The following is a 16,156-nucleotide window of genomic DNA, read 5'->3' as shown; positions in this document are numbered from 1 at the left end:
GGACAAAACACCAGCGACACACACGTCTAAATATATAACTTTATTTGACTTTTACTTGTGGGTTAATTGGACCATTTCTTCTATGGCGACAGCCAGCACGCACACACACACACATATGTTTACAAAACACTTGAGGATCAGATTGCAGCCCATAATACTCAAAAAATGTTACCTGCTTATTTCACGTTCACTGTCAGGCAAAAATTATACAAAAATAAGAGGATAGAAATGATCTCTGTATTCCAAGACAAGTAATCCAAATGTAACTGAACAAATTTCCTCATATTGTTTATGAAGCATTCGCACACTTTTTACATACTTCAACTTGAACATTAAGACTTCACAGTTTACACACAGGTCAGGTAAACAGGAGAAAACATGGAACTATGAAAGAGAAAAGAAGAAGCAAAAAAGTGAGTAAGTGCATTATTCTGTAGCTTTGCATTAACCTTCAACATTTACAATAGATGTGTATGAATGTGCATTGACACCAGAACACGTCTATTCTGACCTGACAAAATACTGTAATAATGAATAATTATGTAACCTGTGTTTAATCTTTGGCACAATGACATTCAAAGAAAATACCTGCAAACAACACCAAGTTGAAAACGGTTCCTTACTTTGAAAAGATTGATAAAGCACATGATGTAACCGGTTGTAGTAATTAGCATTGAAATCTCCTAAAAAAAAATTTTTGTTTTTTAAATCTCTGTCCATCGCTGTCTGAAGGACTGATATGGTGTTAGCGGTGGTGAGGTCTGGCCAGGTCAGAGTTCAGAAACACCACAGTCACAGTGATGTCGTCTCTGTACATGCGAGCGAGGTCCTCAGGCAGAGCCAGCATGGAGGACAATTTCTCCTGGCACAGCTCTCCGTACTCTCCTGTTCCCACTGCGTGTCTGATGAGATGTGTGGCAGCGTTGGTGTCCACGGCAGGAGCAGCGCGAGCTCGACGTTTCATTAGGAGTTCAAGCATCTGACCCAACTTCACCTGTCGCTCAGACCGAGAAACTGGAGCCTGAGGAAAGGAACAGAAACAAGTTAGACAGTAAAAATATTATTTTCCACCTGTGCCTTTTCCACCTATGGTCCCAGCTTGCCTCGACTACACCAGACTCCTCTGTTAAATATTGAGATTTTCTTGTGTCGGACATCTCTTCCTGTGACGGCACTCTGACCAATCCGGCCGGCAGTCTGGCAACGTCACACGCAGTATTGCCTTAGCTTGCTTGGAACCTCGCCTGTGCAGGTACTAAAAAAAAGTACCAAGTACTAGGGACTATGCTCGTGGGAATGCAAAATAACCGTGCCGTGCCGAGGAAAGTCAAGCCGGTGGAAACACGCCATCAATCCTGTGCCTCAAGCACAGTTGATGTGCTGTTGCACAGCTGAAGGAGAGCGACTGCATTAAGACGAAGTTACCTGGCTTAGCATGACTACGCAACTGACCATCTGACTAACCGACTCAATAACCATTTGACTTACTACCTGACTCACTACTACACTAACCAACTCACTGACTTACAAACTGACTAACTAACTGAGTGACTGATTAACTGCACTTACAAACTGATTGAGCCATTTACTGAATGACTATCAAACTTACTGACTTACTAACCAGTTTAACCATATGTATGTAATAAGTAAATGATTGCATTTCGTGAGTGAGTAACTTGCCCAACACTGGCTGTGACATCAAAACTAAACAATCCTCATACAAACAAACCTGTAGGTGAATCCCACTCAGGTGTTCTCCAACCAGCCGCACAGCCTCCTCACTGCCGAGTTCATCCCACAGCCCGTCAGTGGCGAGGATCAAGAAGCGGTCCTGAGGTCGAAGTTTGTGATACTTTATGTCAGGCGTCACGTCCAGGTAGGGTGGAGTTAGGTAGTTGGGTAGAGAATACTGGTACAGGTTGAGAGAGTCCACATCCACTCGAGATTCCAGGCCGGATAAAATGCTTTGCTGCAGCTCACAGCTCCACTTGAACCTCATGTCACCAAATGCACGAAGGGGCATCAGAACCTGCCAACACCACAAAAGGTTCAGTGACTGAAGGTCTTTGGACAACAGATGCACTCTTTCTTTTTATGAAGTAAAATAAGTTAGCATCAGTTCATCATCCATACAGTAGATGCTGTCTCCACCTGTTGTTTTTTCCCATCCATCCATTGTGTACCGCTTTATCCTCCACATGAAGGTGTCGGATCACTGGAGCCTTGGTCCTTAATATTAATTGACTTAATCTCCTCACACTTGATGTGAAAAGTGAGGGTTTGTCAAAGTTAACCTCTGAAATATTCATAATTTCGCATCACTGTTGATGTGCAAAATCATTTAGGATTCTAAAATGGATATCACTTCACAGTTAAATCATTAAAGCCCCTCACCCCAAGCAGCCTGTCGTCTGTGATAACCGTGTCTCTTTCCGAGGTTGGATGCTGGGCTTTGATTCGTTCCACCTCATCCTGGTTTTGTGAGTTATGGTCGTCGGACAGCAGTAAAGCGCTCCACGAACCGTCCTCCTCCTGAACCCCCATCACCGCACGGCAGTCACCGGTGTTTGCCAGGTGAATCGAGTCTGTGCCAATGTGGGCCACGCAGGCAGTGCAACCGGCAAACGCCACCTGAACAGACGATGTTGACGCATGTGTTGTCAACGCTTTGTCATCTTGATCTCACTGTAGCAGCAGAGAAGGTTTTATATTACCACCTGGATGGCCGTGTTTTTCATCAGGTCATTGGAAAGAGGGACTTGAGCCTCCAAGGAGATATCAGAGTCCAGGCGTTTGAAAGCCCGGTCCAGAGCTTCAGCAGGGCTAAAGGAAAAGGGACAAGAAGGAGACGTATTTAAAAAAAAAAGAAAGAAGAATTAGACAGCACAACAGTGTAAATAAAAATACATGAATACTTACCTCATGCCCTCAGCATGTTCTTCACTTTCCAGTAATTCTTGCCAGAAAACTCTGAGGTGGTTGATGTAGAGCGAAGCTGACTCACGATAGTTTATGTCTGCATGGTGCTTGTACCACTGCAAAATTGGTGGAATAGGCCTGCCGTGCTCCATGCACTTCTCAAGCTTCTCCAAGGTCTTCCTTGGCATCATTGATACTGCTATGTAGTACAGCAGTCGCTCACTGACGGCCTGAGCGCATGCCGCTCCCCCGTGGCCATCAAACACTCCAAAGAGCATACCCTCTGACTAAAGAAGGTGGGACAATAAAGGGAAATTTTGCAAAGAAGGGGAGGGGATTTTGGGAGATGGAAAGTAGAATATACATACGTGTAGGCAGGTGGCTGCACTACGACGGTCTTCATTAGGTATGTTAGCAGCGAGCTGGTTACTGTCAAATCTGGTCACAGTACTGAGTCCCCAGCTGTCAAACTCTGGCACACTCACAACCTGAAAGAGAGATGACAGCAACATAGATAAACACAACTGGTTTGTATTGTATAGGCGGTTGCCTAACTATTATGCCTGTGGGCCATAAAAAGTGATTTAATTGAGGGGTTTGGGTTGCATTACCTGCTCATTAGATCGTAGAATACTGTTGACTTGGACCCGGTTGAGATGAAAGGCTAGATCTTGATGAGTGGAGAAGTGTTGCTTTCTCTGAGACCAGTGTCCTGGCTCATCACTGTAGTGCAGGTGCTGTGATCTGAAGGTGCTCCAGGATGAAGAGTGACAAGGGAAGGCTTGTCGAGGTTTGGGGCAGTAAAATGCTGAAAGCACAGCATACTGAATGGAAAAGAATTATGACAACATTAGATTGTGAGGTCTCTAAATGGTGTACCACACACCTACAACTGATGAAACACTTAGAATTTCTAGGTTTTGACAGAGTGTTTACACGTTCAACAGAAACATAAACACACAACACTGTTGTTGCATTGAGGAGTGGACCAATATCCCACAGAAACAATTACCTGATCAATTCTTTGAGAGGGTTGACACCAATGGTGGTCATACTGGTCGTACAGATAATGTCAGGTTCTCAGCCCTCCTTAAGATTCCCTGCGTGAAGCTTTAGTTCAGTGTCTAATGAAGGTACTTCCTTAAGATAAACTGCACATTTTAGAGTGGCTTTTTGTTGTGACCAGTCCAAGCTCACCAGTGCAATGTTGTTTAATTCATATTTTGTTATGCCAGGTGGATGAATTATTGTAGAAAAGTTGAAGTGATCACTAATAACGATTTTAACAAATTTGTAATCTGGGTCTGGCTTCTCCCTTTTTGGGGTCACCACAGCAGATCACCTGCAGACATGTATCCACCATAAAGAGTCTAATTACCTGGATCAGTTAGTCAGAACTAAAAGAGCCGCTTGGATGAGAGGTGAAACATCTTCAAACATAACTCAAGCAAGTCCACATGCCTCCAGGTAACTACTGAAGATTTGTGAAACAAATTTGAGAAAAATAATCCTTTTGTTCACATATATGAAATCTTACATCTTTTACTTTAATTCAAAAACAAGTGATGCATTTATACTTAGATTTGTTTTGATGTGTTTAGACCACAAGGACAAAGGACAAACTAAGAAAACCTGGTATGGACAGGGACCCACAATCTCTTAATCAGGATCTATTGGGTTCACCTGTGTTCTCCCACAGCAGAGGGTAATCTGCGTAACTGGGAGGTTATATATGCTGGTTGGAGATTCCCTGCTTCATTTTCGCTTCTCTAGTCTCCACAGACTTGGCACCTTCTGATGACTTTCTGTTCTCTAGTTTCAATGATACCGAGTTCAAACTAAGATGTTTTGAAAACGTGGTGAAAGGCCATATCACTATTCTATTCAATTTCTGACTTGACATGAGACAATTGCTTCTTTTTTTTATTAGCTTATGTATTATACTTTCAGCTCAATGGGAAAACTACCAAAATACTTTAATATTTTTTTCAGTCAGTTAATGCTTACAGACAGACACATAGAATACCAAAAGCTGAATATTGAAAATGTAAGTGAAAGTATTAATTCTATACGGATACAGACCTGACATGGGGTAGACGTTGGTGGCAGTGTGTAGCTTGAAGCTCTCTGAAGGACGCTGGCGTAGACTCGACCTGGCATCTCTATCGCATCGCTGTCACGCTGTTGGCAGTGTGTTGAGCAGCTTAACCGCAATAATGTCTATGTCAAGGCACAATAATGGACAGTTAAAATAACCACAGGCTAACTATGGCGCTTTTTTTTAGAATTGCACAATTCTCCGTTTAACAATAACATAATAATAGCGACTTGAGTGAGTTCAGTTAACGTGCTACGTCAAAACAAAGCAGCGAACGCCTCCTTATGCAAATACAGACCGACAACGCCACACAGCTAACATAGAAAGCTATGGCACAAATTGTAGCTTGCTAACTGGCTAGCTCCTCCGCTAACGTTTAACACAATGGCAACACATTATGCCATACCCTGTGCTTAAACTACACAACTGCACACTGAATAATGTTTACAGCTGATTTATTAAAGTCTCAGAAACTACGAGTACGGACCACGACTCAGAACAGATTGACAGGCAGCAGCTCCACAAATATAATGACGTTACTGACGTACCACCTCAACGTCATCTGCGGGACAGGGTTGCCAGATCTCGCGAGACAAAATGAGCGAGTCCTTGCGCCGATTAATTCTTTCATGGCTGAGCATCAAAGCGGAAGCGACGCATCAATGGCATCAGTTTCTTGTTTTCCTCTGACGATTCTGCGGAGTATCGTTGTTTAGACGGACTGTTGTTGCTTAATGAATAACTGCGGTCAGGCGTGGTCAAACCAGCTGATGCGGAATTTAAAGTACTTAAAGTTCCAAAGCTTTTACGGTAAAAGCCGTGCGAACTAACGAATCTAGCTGAATTATAAGGATAGACATCCGGTTTTCAAAATAAAACACCGCGAGCGCTGTAGCTCAGTTGAGTGCACATGAATGAATGAAAAAAAATATTGAAAATCCTCACAACTATAAGTTATCAGAGACCTAATGGATTTCGAGCAACTGCATAAAGGTAGTTCTCTATAAGTTCTGAACAAGACTCAAATTTGTGTTGAGCATTGATATCTACTAGTATACAGGAAATCAGACATTTTTACTGTACGGTCTAGAGAAATTTCAAGTTAAACGTCTCACAGTCACACTTTAAATCGAAAACATTTTCAACTTTAAGTAATTTCTTTGCAAGTGTGATATTTGCTTACATGCTTTGCTATTAATGTTCAGTTGTTTAGGTTGTTTTTTAAGATGTCATTAAATAAAAAGCTGCTACAAAGCTATTTATTCATAAATAGATCAGTTCTGGTGTAAAGCACCTCGGTTTAAATTACTTGTAAAAAGGTTAAAATGCCCTAAAAGAAAAACTGAGAATATCACCTAACCTACCTGCCTGCAGAGGCCAGAAGGGGGAGCACTCAGCTCACCAGAATGGTGCGAGGTCAGTCGGTGTGTGTGTGTGTGTGTATACAAAATGGATTTATACTTTCCTTCACAAAAGGAATGGTGTTAATTGTGATTATGTGTGATAAATACCGCTGAGTACATTGTACATTTCATAAGCAACTGGACAAATAGGTAATCGGAAGAGACATGTTTCAGTGGTATTTTTGTTTAGAGTATAAGTCTGAGTGTGCCAATTTGAGTATATAAGTACATATACACTGATTATTATACTTTGTTGTCATTTCTGTTAGTCACTTGTGATATAATGTCAAAGTAAATGTTACAAATGTTTGTGCTTGGTTACCTGCAAACACAGGAGAGCGTATTTAGAGTTTGTTAAGAATCCATATTATTGTTGTTGTAATAATCCATTGTAAAATATGTTTCTATCACTAAAATACACTCTGCCATGAGGAGGGCATCGTCTGAAAGTCTTCATTCACATTTCCCCTTTTTCAGGGTGTTACACAAACCGCTAATGTAGTTCCCGTTGTTTTGACAAATGCTTATGTATTTTTCAAACATTTTGTGTTTTGTCTTGTCCTCAAATGTTTTGGGTTTTGTCTCGGCTATATTGTAAATGAGGTTGCTCCTCAATATTTCCAAATTTAAAAAAAGTATATAAATAAATAAATGGAAGCCCTAAAGGTTCCTACCTACATACATTTTATTTCCTCCACATTAATTATCTAATTATCACAGTAAAATGAAGGAAATAAAATGTATGTATGTATGACCCTTTAGGGCTTCTGTAGCATTCCGATCTCGCCACCTTTCATAGTTTCCACTGCATGTTGAAACCGACAATATGAAGACACATGATGTGTCTTCACAAAACTCCTTATCTGATGTTTAGATGCTTTGTTGGTCTGTCACCTCAGAATTTAACATGCCTTGTATCCTGGTTGAAAGTTTTGTGTAAGCAGAATGGATGCCACCAGAGATTTAGTCATTTTTCAGGCTTCCAGAAACATCTTCTAACAATGTATTTGGTCAGTCAATTTGCACATTTTATTTTACTTGTGTTAAACACATTGTATTTATTTTAATGCACACATTTTAATTTGTTAGGCTTTATTAGCCACCTAAAAAACAGTGACCGTGACACTGGTGCTTTGTGCAAATGGAACTGATTATGTTTTACATGGATTATATGTCAAACTGATACCTGTTTGACAAATTTGAATTAAAGAGTTGTATTTCTGAAAATGTACTGTTGTGTTTTAGTAATAACTGCTGGTCCAACAAAAAAAGAGAAAAAACAATACTGGGTGAGGAAGAGATTGATGGTTCCTTTGCAGGTATTTCAAAAATAATCCTTTCCAAATATTAAATCATGCACTGTGATTCTAAATAATTGGCTTGCACTCAACTCTGTGAAGTGAATGTAAAGTACTGACTTGTAGTAAATGTTTTATTCTGTGAGTGTTCTAGGTTTACACTACAGTTGTAAAAACACTGATGTAGTGTCAAAATTAGGGAGTATATTTTAACACTTTTCAGTGTTGAAGTGTTGAAATGTAGAGCTCTACTTAGCGTATATAATGATTGTGTTGCGTCAACACCCAACTCTTGGTACTTTATGTTTCCTGAAACTGGTGTTAAATATACACTTTTAGAGTACAGTCATTTTTGTTTGCAGGCATCAATGTTTCTGCCTCTGTCATAGCGACATTATTCACAGTTTGTATTGTGAAAGATACACAGCCATATTAAGCCTGGTCAGTGCTGCGTGATGGGACCCTGACTTGAATCTGTGACACCACCTCGTATTTGGTGCTTATTAACATATAGGTGAGAATAGCAGTTTGCATGGCATAGTTAAATAAGGGTTATGTAGTAGTAGGTATGCTGTGTGAAAACAAAATAATAATAATAATCTTTATTTGTTAAGCACTTCATTTAAATAAAATGTAACACAAAGTGTTTCACAGCCTTAACAGAAATAAGAATTAGTCAGAATCAAATTCACATTTGTGCAAGTTTCTCCAACTGTGTAAAAAATATTCTTCTCCCATGAAGGAGGAAAAACAGCTCACAACATGACTCAGCTAAAATGCTGTTGCTGATTTTTATTCACATTTTTAGAGTGCATTGTGAAGCATGTGGTAAATAGGATTTTGACCAATATCAGACTGATACCGACACAGTATCATTGGTTCATCCCTCTACTGAATTCAAGCAACTGAAAACAGAGTGCTTTTACTTTGAAACAGAAACACGACATGTTGTCTTCTGTCTATGTAAAGTGTGAAAAGCACATGGCTTGTGGTAAAAATAAGCAAGAAAAAAGCAGCGCTCCTCTCTGAGTCTTTTGTCAAATGTACAAAATCTGTTTTTCAAAGGGCGCAAAGAGCACAGTCAGCGCTGACTTTGTCAGAACCTCATACGACCACACTTGAAAACCTGAATTATCACTTTAAGGGACTGAGCACCCTCACTTGATCTAAACCTGTTCTGTCCAATACCTCTAAATCCTGGCCTGCATGCTACTGATTTCCAGTCACTTCTGAGTCGCTTCTGTTCGGACCATCCACCTGCCGAACCCTTAAAGACCGGAATGCATTTTGAAACTTCTGTGAACCAAAACAGTACAAGAGTGGATCCAGGGAACTGTTCACTCCTGCCAATAACCAGGACGCATAGTAAGCCTTCTCACACTGCTGGAGAAAGTGGCATTTGTGTGGGTAGTATTTTTTGATAATCACTGCCACAGTTCGTACCACATTCAGAGGCAGAAAACACAGGCCAAATATTAGCAGACACATGCCTACCATTCTCTGAGATTTCACCTTGACTTTTAGACCTTGGGGTGTGCTGATGTTGAGGCGGCTTAAGGTGCCTGCCAGAAGGGTGTAGCAAACAGCAGACACAAGAAACGGGAGGAGGAACCCAAAGATGAGCAGGATAAAATTTATGATGAAGTAGATGTTTGTCAGGTTGTGCTGATGTATGGAGAAACACTGACTGTTATTGTCGTCTTTACTGGGAGGAAGCATGACAGCAAAGATCAGAGCCTGGATCAGAAGCACAAACCAAACTCCCGCACACAGCTTCCTGACAAACTGCTTCCGCTTTATAGGGGAGCTTTTGTTGAAGCGCACCACAGCTGTGTACCGATGGATGCTGATGAGTGTGAGAAACACAGTGCTGCCATAGAAATGCAGACTAAGCAGAGCAATCTTGACCTGGCACAGGAGCCTCCCAAACAGCCAGTTGTTGCCTGTGGCAAAGTAAACAGCAATCATGGGAATGGCTGGTGTTGCAATTGCGTCGCTGAGAGCCAGGTGGAACTGCAGGGTAGTCCCAGAGGTCCAATTGGACAGCCGGCAGCAGAAGACCCAGAGGCTGAAAGTATTGAGGAAGAAGCCCACGATATAGACAAGGCACAGGAGAACGGTGAGGGACACATGCTGGATTTCCCCAGGGCAAGATCCAGAACTGTTGCTGTTGTTTCCAAGTTGTGAGGGAACCACCATATCTTCTGTGAGATGTTGTTGCTTCTAACACCTGTTGGACGACAATAAAATAGTGTTCTTTATGTCATATTAGTTCACAAACATGTAACACTAAGAGGGGTTTCAAGAGACTATGGTGACTCTAGCAAAAAAGAGTCCTACATTGAATCAAACTAAAGCAAGCTAGTGGTACTTGAGGGTTTTTTAGTCTCAATGCCATTGCAGTCTCCTACACATAGCTGATCAAAATGTGAGGGGCTTTTCTTCTTCTTCCAATAAGTCACAGCAGGCTGTAAAGTAAGAGGAGCAATGTTACCCTCCACAGTTGGTAGTTTGAAGTCCGTAATCACAGTTTGAAGTTTTTTAACACAAAGGGAAGTTGCCCTTCACTCTCATCCCCACTCCTTTGTCTTTCCTTAATCCTTCTCACTGATAAAAGTTCTTCCGTACAGCTCAGCGTTTCCCATTCAACTGCCTCCCCATCACCTCAGACCCCCCCTCCCTTCATGCAAGCTCTCTTAAGAATGTAGAACATGCAAAATCTACTGTTAATTTTGTGTTACATGCTGATTGTCCTTTTGGAGACTGACATTTTTAAAATGACATAGAGAAAGTCTGGCAGAACCTGCTCCATTTTCAGCCGCTCCAAAAAAAAATGACAGTGATATAAACAGTGGGGTGATCGAGCCTTTTCAGAATGGCTTTTAATACCCAGTAGTGTGGTGACAGTGCTGCTTGGTTATGCTTGGATTTTTGTTTCATGAATTTGGTTTGTGTCTTGTGTCTGTAATGTTTTTATTTTGTAAAGCACTTTGGTCAACGGGGGCCACATGGTGGTGTAGTGGTTAGCACTCTCGCCTTGCAGTGAGAAGACCTGGGTTCGAGCCCCGGTTGGAACAAGGGAGTTTGCATGTTCATGGAGACATGGAGTTTGCATGTTCTCCCCGTGTGGGCGTGGGTTCTCTCCGGGTTCTCCGGCTTCCTCCCACAGTCCAAAAACATGCAATGTGGGGATTAGGTGAATAGGACACTCTAAATTGACCATAGGAATGAGTGTGAGAGTGAATGGTTGTTTGTCTCTAGCTGTGTGTGGCCCTGCGATGGACTGGCGAACTGTCCAGGGTGTACCCCGCCTATCACCCGATGTAGCTGAGATTGGCACAGCACCCCTCTGGTGGAGGATAAAGCGGTTAGATGATGACTGACTGACTTTGGTCAACGGTGGGTTGTAAAGGGCTATAGAAGTAAAGTACATTACATCACATAACCAATGGAAAGGCATATTTGATGCTGAATTTGAATACCATAGGGAAAAATATCAAGAGTACCTGTCTAATAAGTATCTGTAAGTCAATTTGTGACAGATGAAAAATACAGTATTTTGTCCTCTAACTCACATAAACAGTAAATTGTGAAGCTAATGAAACAAATGGATTATGCTTCATGTGACACAAGGCAATTTGCACACTTCCAAAAGCATAATATTGTCCTTTTAATGGAGAGTTTGACATGATCTTTTTTGTTGTAGATGTAGAAGAAATAATGTAAGGGTATTAACATGGTTCAGAGGTTGTAGAAGATGGAGAGCTCTGTGCTTGGCCACATCACTAAATTGAGGAAATGACAAATCTGATAAGATTTGCTGCAGTTGTGGGTAAGTTTAAGTACTCACACATGACACTTGGTTATATCACTTCCCCAAATATACGTTGCCTGGCATTTTCTGTGTGTTTTCTGTAAATTAATTAACCAGAGATGTGCTTTACCTCAACACATTAACAAACACTTAATGCTACATAGTGTTGCTATAAAGGTGGGGGGAAAAGTACTCCAGTGGATATTGAAGTGCGTTTAAGTATCTGTGCACTTTACACTTCCACTGCTCATTATTCAGGTTTTTCCCTCAGTTTTTCATTTCATTTCCATGAGATTCTGTCGATCTCTCTGTGGGAACAATATTTACTCATCATATACTAATCCTGCCAGTCTTGTCATGTAAGAACATAACCATTGTTAAACATAGTTATTTTTGAATAATTAAGCAATAAATGATCACACCCTCCATCTCTGCCTTAGTATTTACTGTGTAAGTTTTCTTTCTTGAACACATGTAACACAGGCTGTTGTAGTTTTCTTTAGTTCAATCAGAACTCAATCAGAAAAATATTTATTTTTCCCCTTCAATGTCACAATTTCATGTATTATACATAAATATTACATTGGTATTGCTTCCTCTTTTAACTGGCACTCACCTCAGATATGTCTACATTACATATATTGAATTAGCTGATAAATGCTACCACAGATAAAACATCATTTTAGAATCCAGGCAATGTGAGTATAGGCAGTAGCTGCTCATGTAGAGTAATTGTTGAAAACAGTCTTACCGGAGTTGCAGTTGTCCTTTAGTACTGTGAGTCTATTAACACTATCAGTTTCTCTTTAGGGGTGGAGATATCCAACAGGATGTCAGTGGTACAGGTTAGTGGTTTTTTGTGTGAAGGTCAAATAATGCGTTACTTTAGAGACTTAAACACTGTCTGAGGAATATGACAGAACTTTTCACTCGTGACTATATCGTCATAGATTCATTTCCACACAACTGCATATATGATGTTGTGAAGGAGGACATAAGGGCAGGTGGTGTAACAGAAAGGGACACAGAAAGGGACACATGGGAGAGGACAAGATGGAGGCAGATTATCTGCTGTGGTGACCTCTAAAAAAGAAGCTGGAAGAAGAAGAAAAAAAATAATAGTCTGCTCCCACAGGGAACATGCTGAACAAGAAAAGGGGGAATAATGCCGTGACACAACACTAATAGGAGAAACACCCTGAACCTGATCAATTAGATCTTTCCAATTGTAATTTAATAAAGTTGTTTGCTTTCTATTATGTCAATATTATAATATAGACAGACTTTAGACAAGTGAGAATTAAAAAAAAAAACACTTGAACATCATGTAATTGCAATCAGCCTGTGGATAGAGGAGGAGCGCCATCTACTGAACAGAGTAAATAGATGTGGCCTCGCCTGAGAAAGATTTTGATTTAAAAACCAAGAAAACAAAAAGATTAAGTGTTTCCACTTGAATTTTGTACTATACTCTTGAAAACAGTTAAATATCAACTCATACCCTGCCATTGAACACATGTCATTATAGAACCACATTTAAAAAAAGCTAATGTGTCGTGTGATGGAGAAAATAAAGAAAAATTTTATATATATAAAATATTTTTTAAAATGGCTGTCTATCAATATTAATTTAACGTTATTATTAAAAAAGGTGAGTAAGTTTACTGGGACACGAGCGCTGATGATGATGATGATGATAATTAATGTTCACTGTTTTTATTTAAGAAGATTTTTGCCATCACATGGAAAAGCTTCATTCATAAAATCTTTTTTTATTATTTAAGAAAAAGAAAAGAAAAATTCACTAAATCAAATTTTAAATATTTTAGTTGTATTTGATTTAATTAATAAATATGTAAAGATATTAACAGGATAGCAGATATACTGTATATTGGGATCAGGGACAGTCATAATTGAATTGTAGATAGCTATTAGCAGATTATACCTGTGTTATGATTAATTTATCATTACAACAACAAACTATCTATAAATGAATAAGTTATCATTGGCTATATAAAGTATGCAGTGTATATACACATATATGTGCAGGCAACTTAAACTCACCCTTACTGTAACAGGGATAACATTTGAAAATGATACACAGAATTGTTTGAATAAAATAATCATTTATTAAACAAGCAATTTCACTCAGCACTGCAGTGTGTTTATGTTTATCTAGACAATCTAACATACAAGCACACACTGCACAAACCTAAACAAACAAGGTCAGATAGACTCTAATCCATGACAGGACTAAAAGCATCATTCATATTTTCTTACAGCTGATTCTTAATGACATTTCATGAGTGATTTTAGTTAGATTAGATTAATAAAGATGTAAAGATATTAACAGGACAATAGATATGTAGTGGGATCAGGGACAGTCATAATTTAATTATAGATTGCTATTATCAAGTGATATAAAAGTTCAAATTAACTTTTACTTTAGTTCTGCCTTGGTTTTTTTTTAAGAGTCATCTTTATGGCCAGCCATATATAATTACACAACAAACTATTACACCATCAGAAGTCAGTGTTGGGTAAACACACACTAGGCAGGCATTTGTGATTCAAACTAAAACCCTTCATTTGAAAACAATAAATACAGTATATTTATAAATTCTAAAATATGAATACATTATACATGAAGGTTATCAAAAAACCTTTCCTGTCTGTCTCCTGGTGCTTCACTCTTCATGTCCTGATCCACCTCTCTCTGTGGCTGCAGATGCTGGTAGAAGAAGACACATACTTACAAAGAGTGGATGCACACACATAAGTTACAGCAGCTGGGCCATTTTCTGTGGGAGACAATGTGACAAACACCATACAAGCACCAGCTTTTTTTTGTTTTGTCTTTTGGATTTTTTGACTACAACTAATCACACAACAGAAAACTCAAAGAAGCAAGATCAGATAGTTTAAAAATGAAAGTCAGTCCTGTAAAGGTGACTGTCAGCAGCAGCAAAAGATAGTCATGATTGAATTGAATAATCTGACCAGTGGATGCTGAGGCAGTGGCAGTGAAGTACAGGGACAGGAGTTGCAAACTAGCAGGATGCTGTATACTCTATGTGCAGTACATCATATGGACTCTATGTCCACTATGTCTCACTGCATTGTCCCTGATAAGGAAAGATTTAATTGAAGCCCTGTGGTTTTGGTCCATCTGAAAACCAGGCAGTTTTATGTTGACGACATGTGAGACAAAGTTTTTCATCACAGGTCCAAGGAGCCCTGGACGCCTCCCTCATCAGAGGACCAGGACTCTGTTAGCTCTGTCCAGAACATATTTCAGGGAGTCACTGCACAGTTCTCCATGTGGGAAACAGCTCAGGCTGTGGAGGTATTACCCCTGTCTGTTTATATTTCCTGTGGGTGGGACCTGGTGAAGAAGGAGTGCTGCAGAGCTTGACAGGGAGAGCTTCTCTGATCCCCATCAAGATGCAGCAAACCTTTCAACATGTCAATAAAAATCCTCCGGTCCTCAGAGTCAGCAGCCTTCCCTTCTGGATAGATGTTGACCAGGTCATCCAGAGAGCCTGGCAGCTCAATAAAGCTGTTCCTCTCCTCTGGTTTCATGCTGCTGGCAGTAGTGAATTCTTCTGGTGTCATCAGCCTCCATGTTGTGCTCTCACCAGCCTCCTCCTCGATGAAAAAACATGGGGTATATTGAGCAGCAGAGAGCACGTGGTCCTCGGGCTGACCCACAACCTGAACCATGCATTTGATCATTTGATAATCACAATCAACAGGAAAGAGGTTCTCAGCAAGGTAGAGGAAAGCCAGGATGCAGCCCACTCCCCACACATCTACAGACTCTGTAAATGGAAGTCCCAGGCTTACTTCAGGAGCCCTGTACCCTGTTGGCTGTATCATCATCCCAGGCTCGACCTCAGAGGCTGGAATGGCTGCACCAAAATCAATCAGTTTTACACTAAAGGGTCGATCCTGCCGGTTGACAAACATGACATTGTCTGGTTTAATATCAGTGTGCAGGATCCTGAGACCCCTCAGGGCATCCAAGGCTACCAACAGCTGCTGTGCAACTGCCTGGATCTCATGAAGACACAGAGGCCTCCAGTCACGTTCTTCCAGCAGGTCATAAAGACTACAGTCCAGCATCTCAAAAGCCAAACAGGTCTGTCCCATATGATCAAACTGCTCAAAAAACTTAACCACATTACAGTGATCAGAATCAAGGACACTGATCATGTTTAACATGGTTACCTCATCGTCAATGTCCTGGATGAATTCAATATCCTTCTTCATGATTTTCACAGCCACGGTCTCTCTGGATGTCAGGTTCAGGCACTTGGCAACTTTTCCGAATGCACCTTCACCAATAAACTCCAGGACAGAGTAACCGCAGCAGCTGCTGTACAAAGTCTGACCTGCCACAACATCAGGAGCCTTCAGTGTCTCTGAAGCACCAGAAGCAGCGGAGCTCAGCCACGAAGACATGATCGTTAGAAGCTTTTTCTCTCAGTTCCAGCAGTGTTATGAGTTATTGTGCACCCTCATCCAAACAGCTCAGACGTAACATAACCGTTAATGATGTCACATAGGACAGAGCGGTTGCCGGTTGCCAGGAAACTTTTTTGTTAAAAAATGCGTGTGTGCG

At 40.5% G+C, this 16,156-nt stretch overlaps 3 protein-coding genes across 5 annotated transcripts in view; 1 reads left to right on the top strand and 2 right to left on the bottom strand.

Moving 5' to 3' along the window:
* terb1 (telomere repeat binding bouquet formation protein 1) overlaps nt 1-16,156 on the top strand; it is a 29,321-nt gene that overhangs the window by 4,539 nt on the left and 8,626 nt on the right. The gene's annotated exons all lie outside the window — the stretch shown is intronic.
* On the bottom strand, nt 26-5,896 carry pdp2 (putative pyruvate dehydrogenase phosphatase isoenzyme 2). Of its 2 annotated transcripts, none has more exons than XM_044035851.1 (9): nt 5,566-5,896; nt 5,002-5,139; nt 3,531-3,743; nt 3,288-3,407; nt 2,920-3,206; nt 2,718-2,823; nt 2,395-2,631; nt 1,730-2,029; nt 26-1,021 (listed from the first exon to the last, which is right to left on the bottom strand). In XM_044035851.1, exons 1-9 carry the CDS (start codon nt 5,656-5,658, stop codon nt 746-748), a joined length of 1,770 nt encoding a protein of 589 aa, XP_043891786.1. In that variant the 5' UTR covers nt 5,659-5,896; the 3' UTR covers nt 26-745. The 2 variants fall into 2 exon arrangements, with proteins under 2 accessions (XP_043891786.1, XP_043891787.1); XM_044035852.1 differs by having other exon boundaries at nt 5,505-5,568.
* On the bottom strand, nt 8,486-12,413 carry LOC122775732 (P2Y purinoceptor 2). Its single transcript, XM_044035853.1, has 2 exons — nt 12,284-12,413; nt 8,486-9,948 (listed from the first exon to the last, which is right to left on the bottom strand). Exon 2 carries the CDS (start codon nt 9,915-9,917, stop codon nt 8,928-8,930), a length of 990 nt encoding a protein of 329 aa, XP_043891788.1. The 5' UTR covers nt 9,918-9,948; nt 12,284-12,413; the 3' UTR covers nt 8,486-8,927.

Source organism: Solea senegalensis, linkage group LG10, assembly GCF_019176455.1.
Source record: "Solea senegalensis isolate Sse05_10M linkage group LG10, IFAPA_SoseM_1, whole genome shotgun sequence".
In the NCBI taxonomy this organism is placed as follows: domain Eukaryota; kingdom Metazoa; phylum Chordata; class Actinopteri; order Pleuronectiformes; family Soleidae; genus Solea; species Solea senegalensis.
The sequence above is the reverse complement of the archived record's forward strand: the minus strand, read 5'-3'. Positions and strand labels throughout refer to the sequence as shown.

Excerpts from the sequence above, each read along its gene's own strand:
- pdp2 (XM_044035851.1), bottom strand. The coding sequence starts at position 5,658 with ATGCTCAGCCATGAAAGAATTAATCGGCGCAAGGACTCGCTCATTTTG. Across the intron at positions 5,140-5,565 it reads CCGCAGATGACGTTGAGGTG|ACATTATTGCGGTTAAGCTG; the intron begins GTACGTCAGTAA and ends GCCTTGACATAG. Across the intron at positions 2,632-2,717 it reads TGAAAAACACGGCCATCCAG|GTGGCGTTTGCCGGTTGCAC; the intron begins GTGGTAATATAA and ends TCGTCTGTTCAG.
- LOC122775732 (XM_044035853.1), bottom strand. The coding sequence starts at position 9,917 with ATGGTGGTTCCCTCACAACTTGGAAACAACAGCAACAGTTCTGGATCT.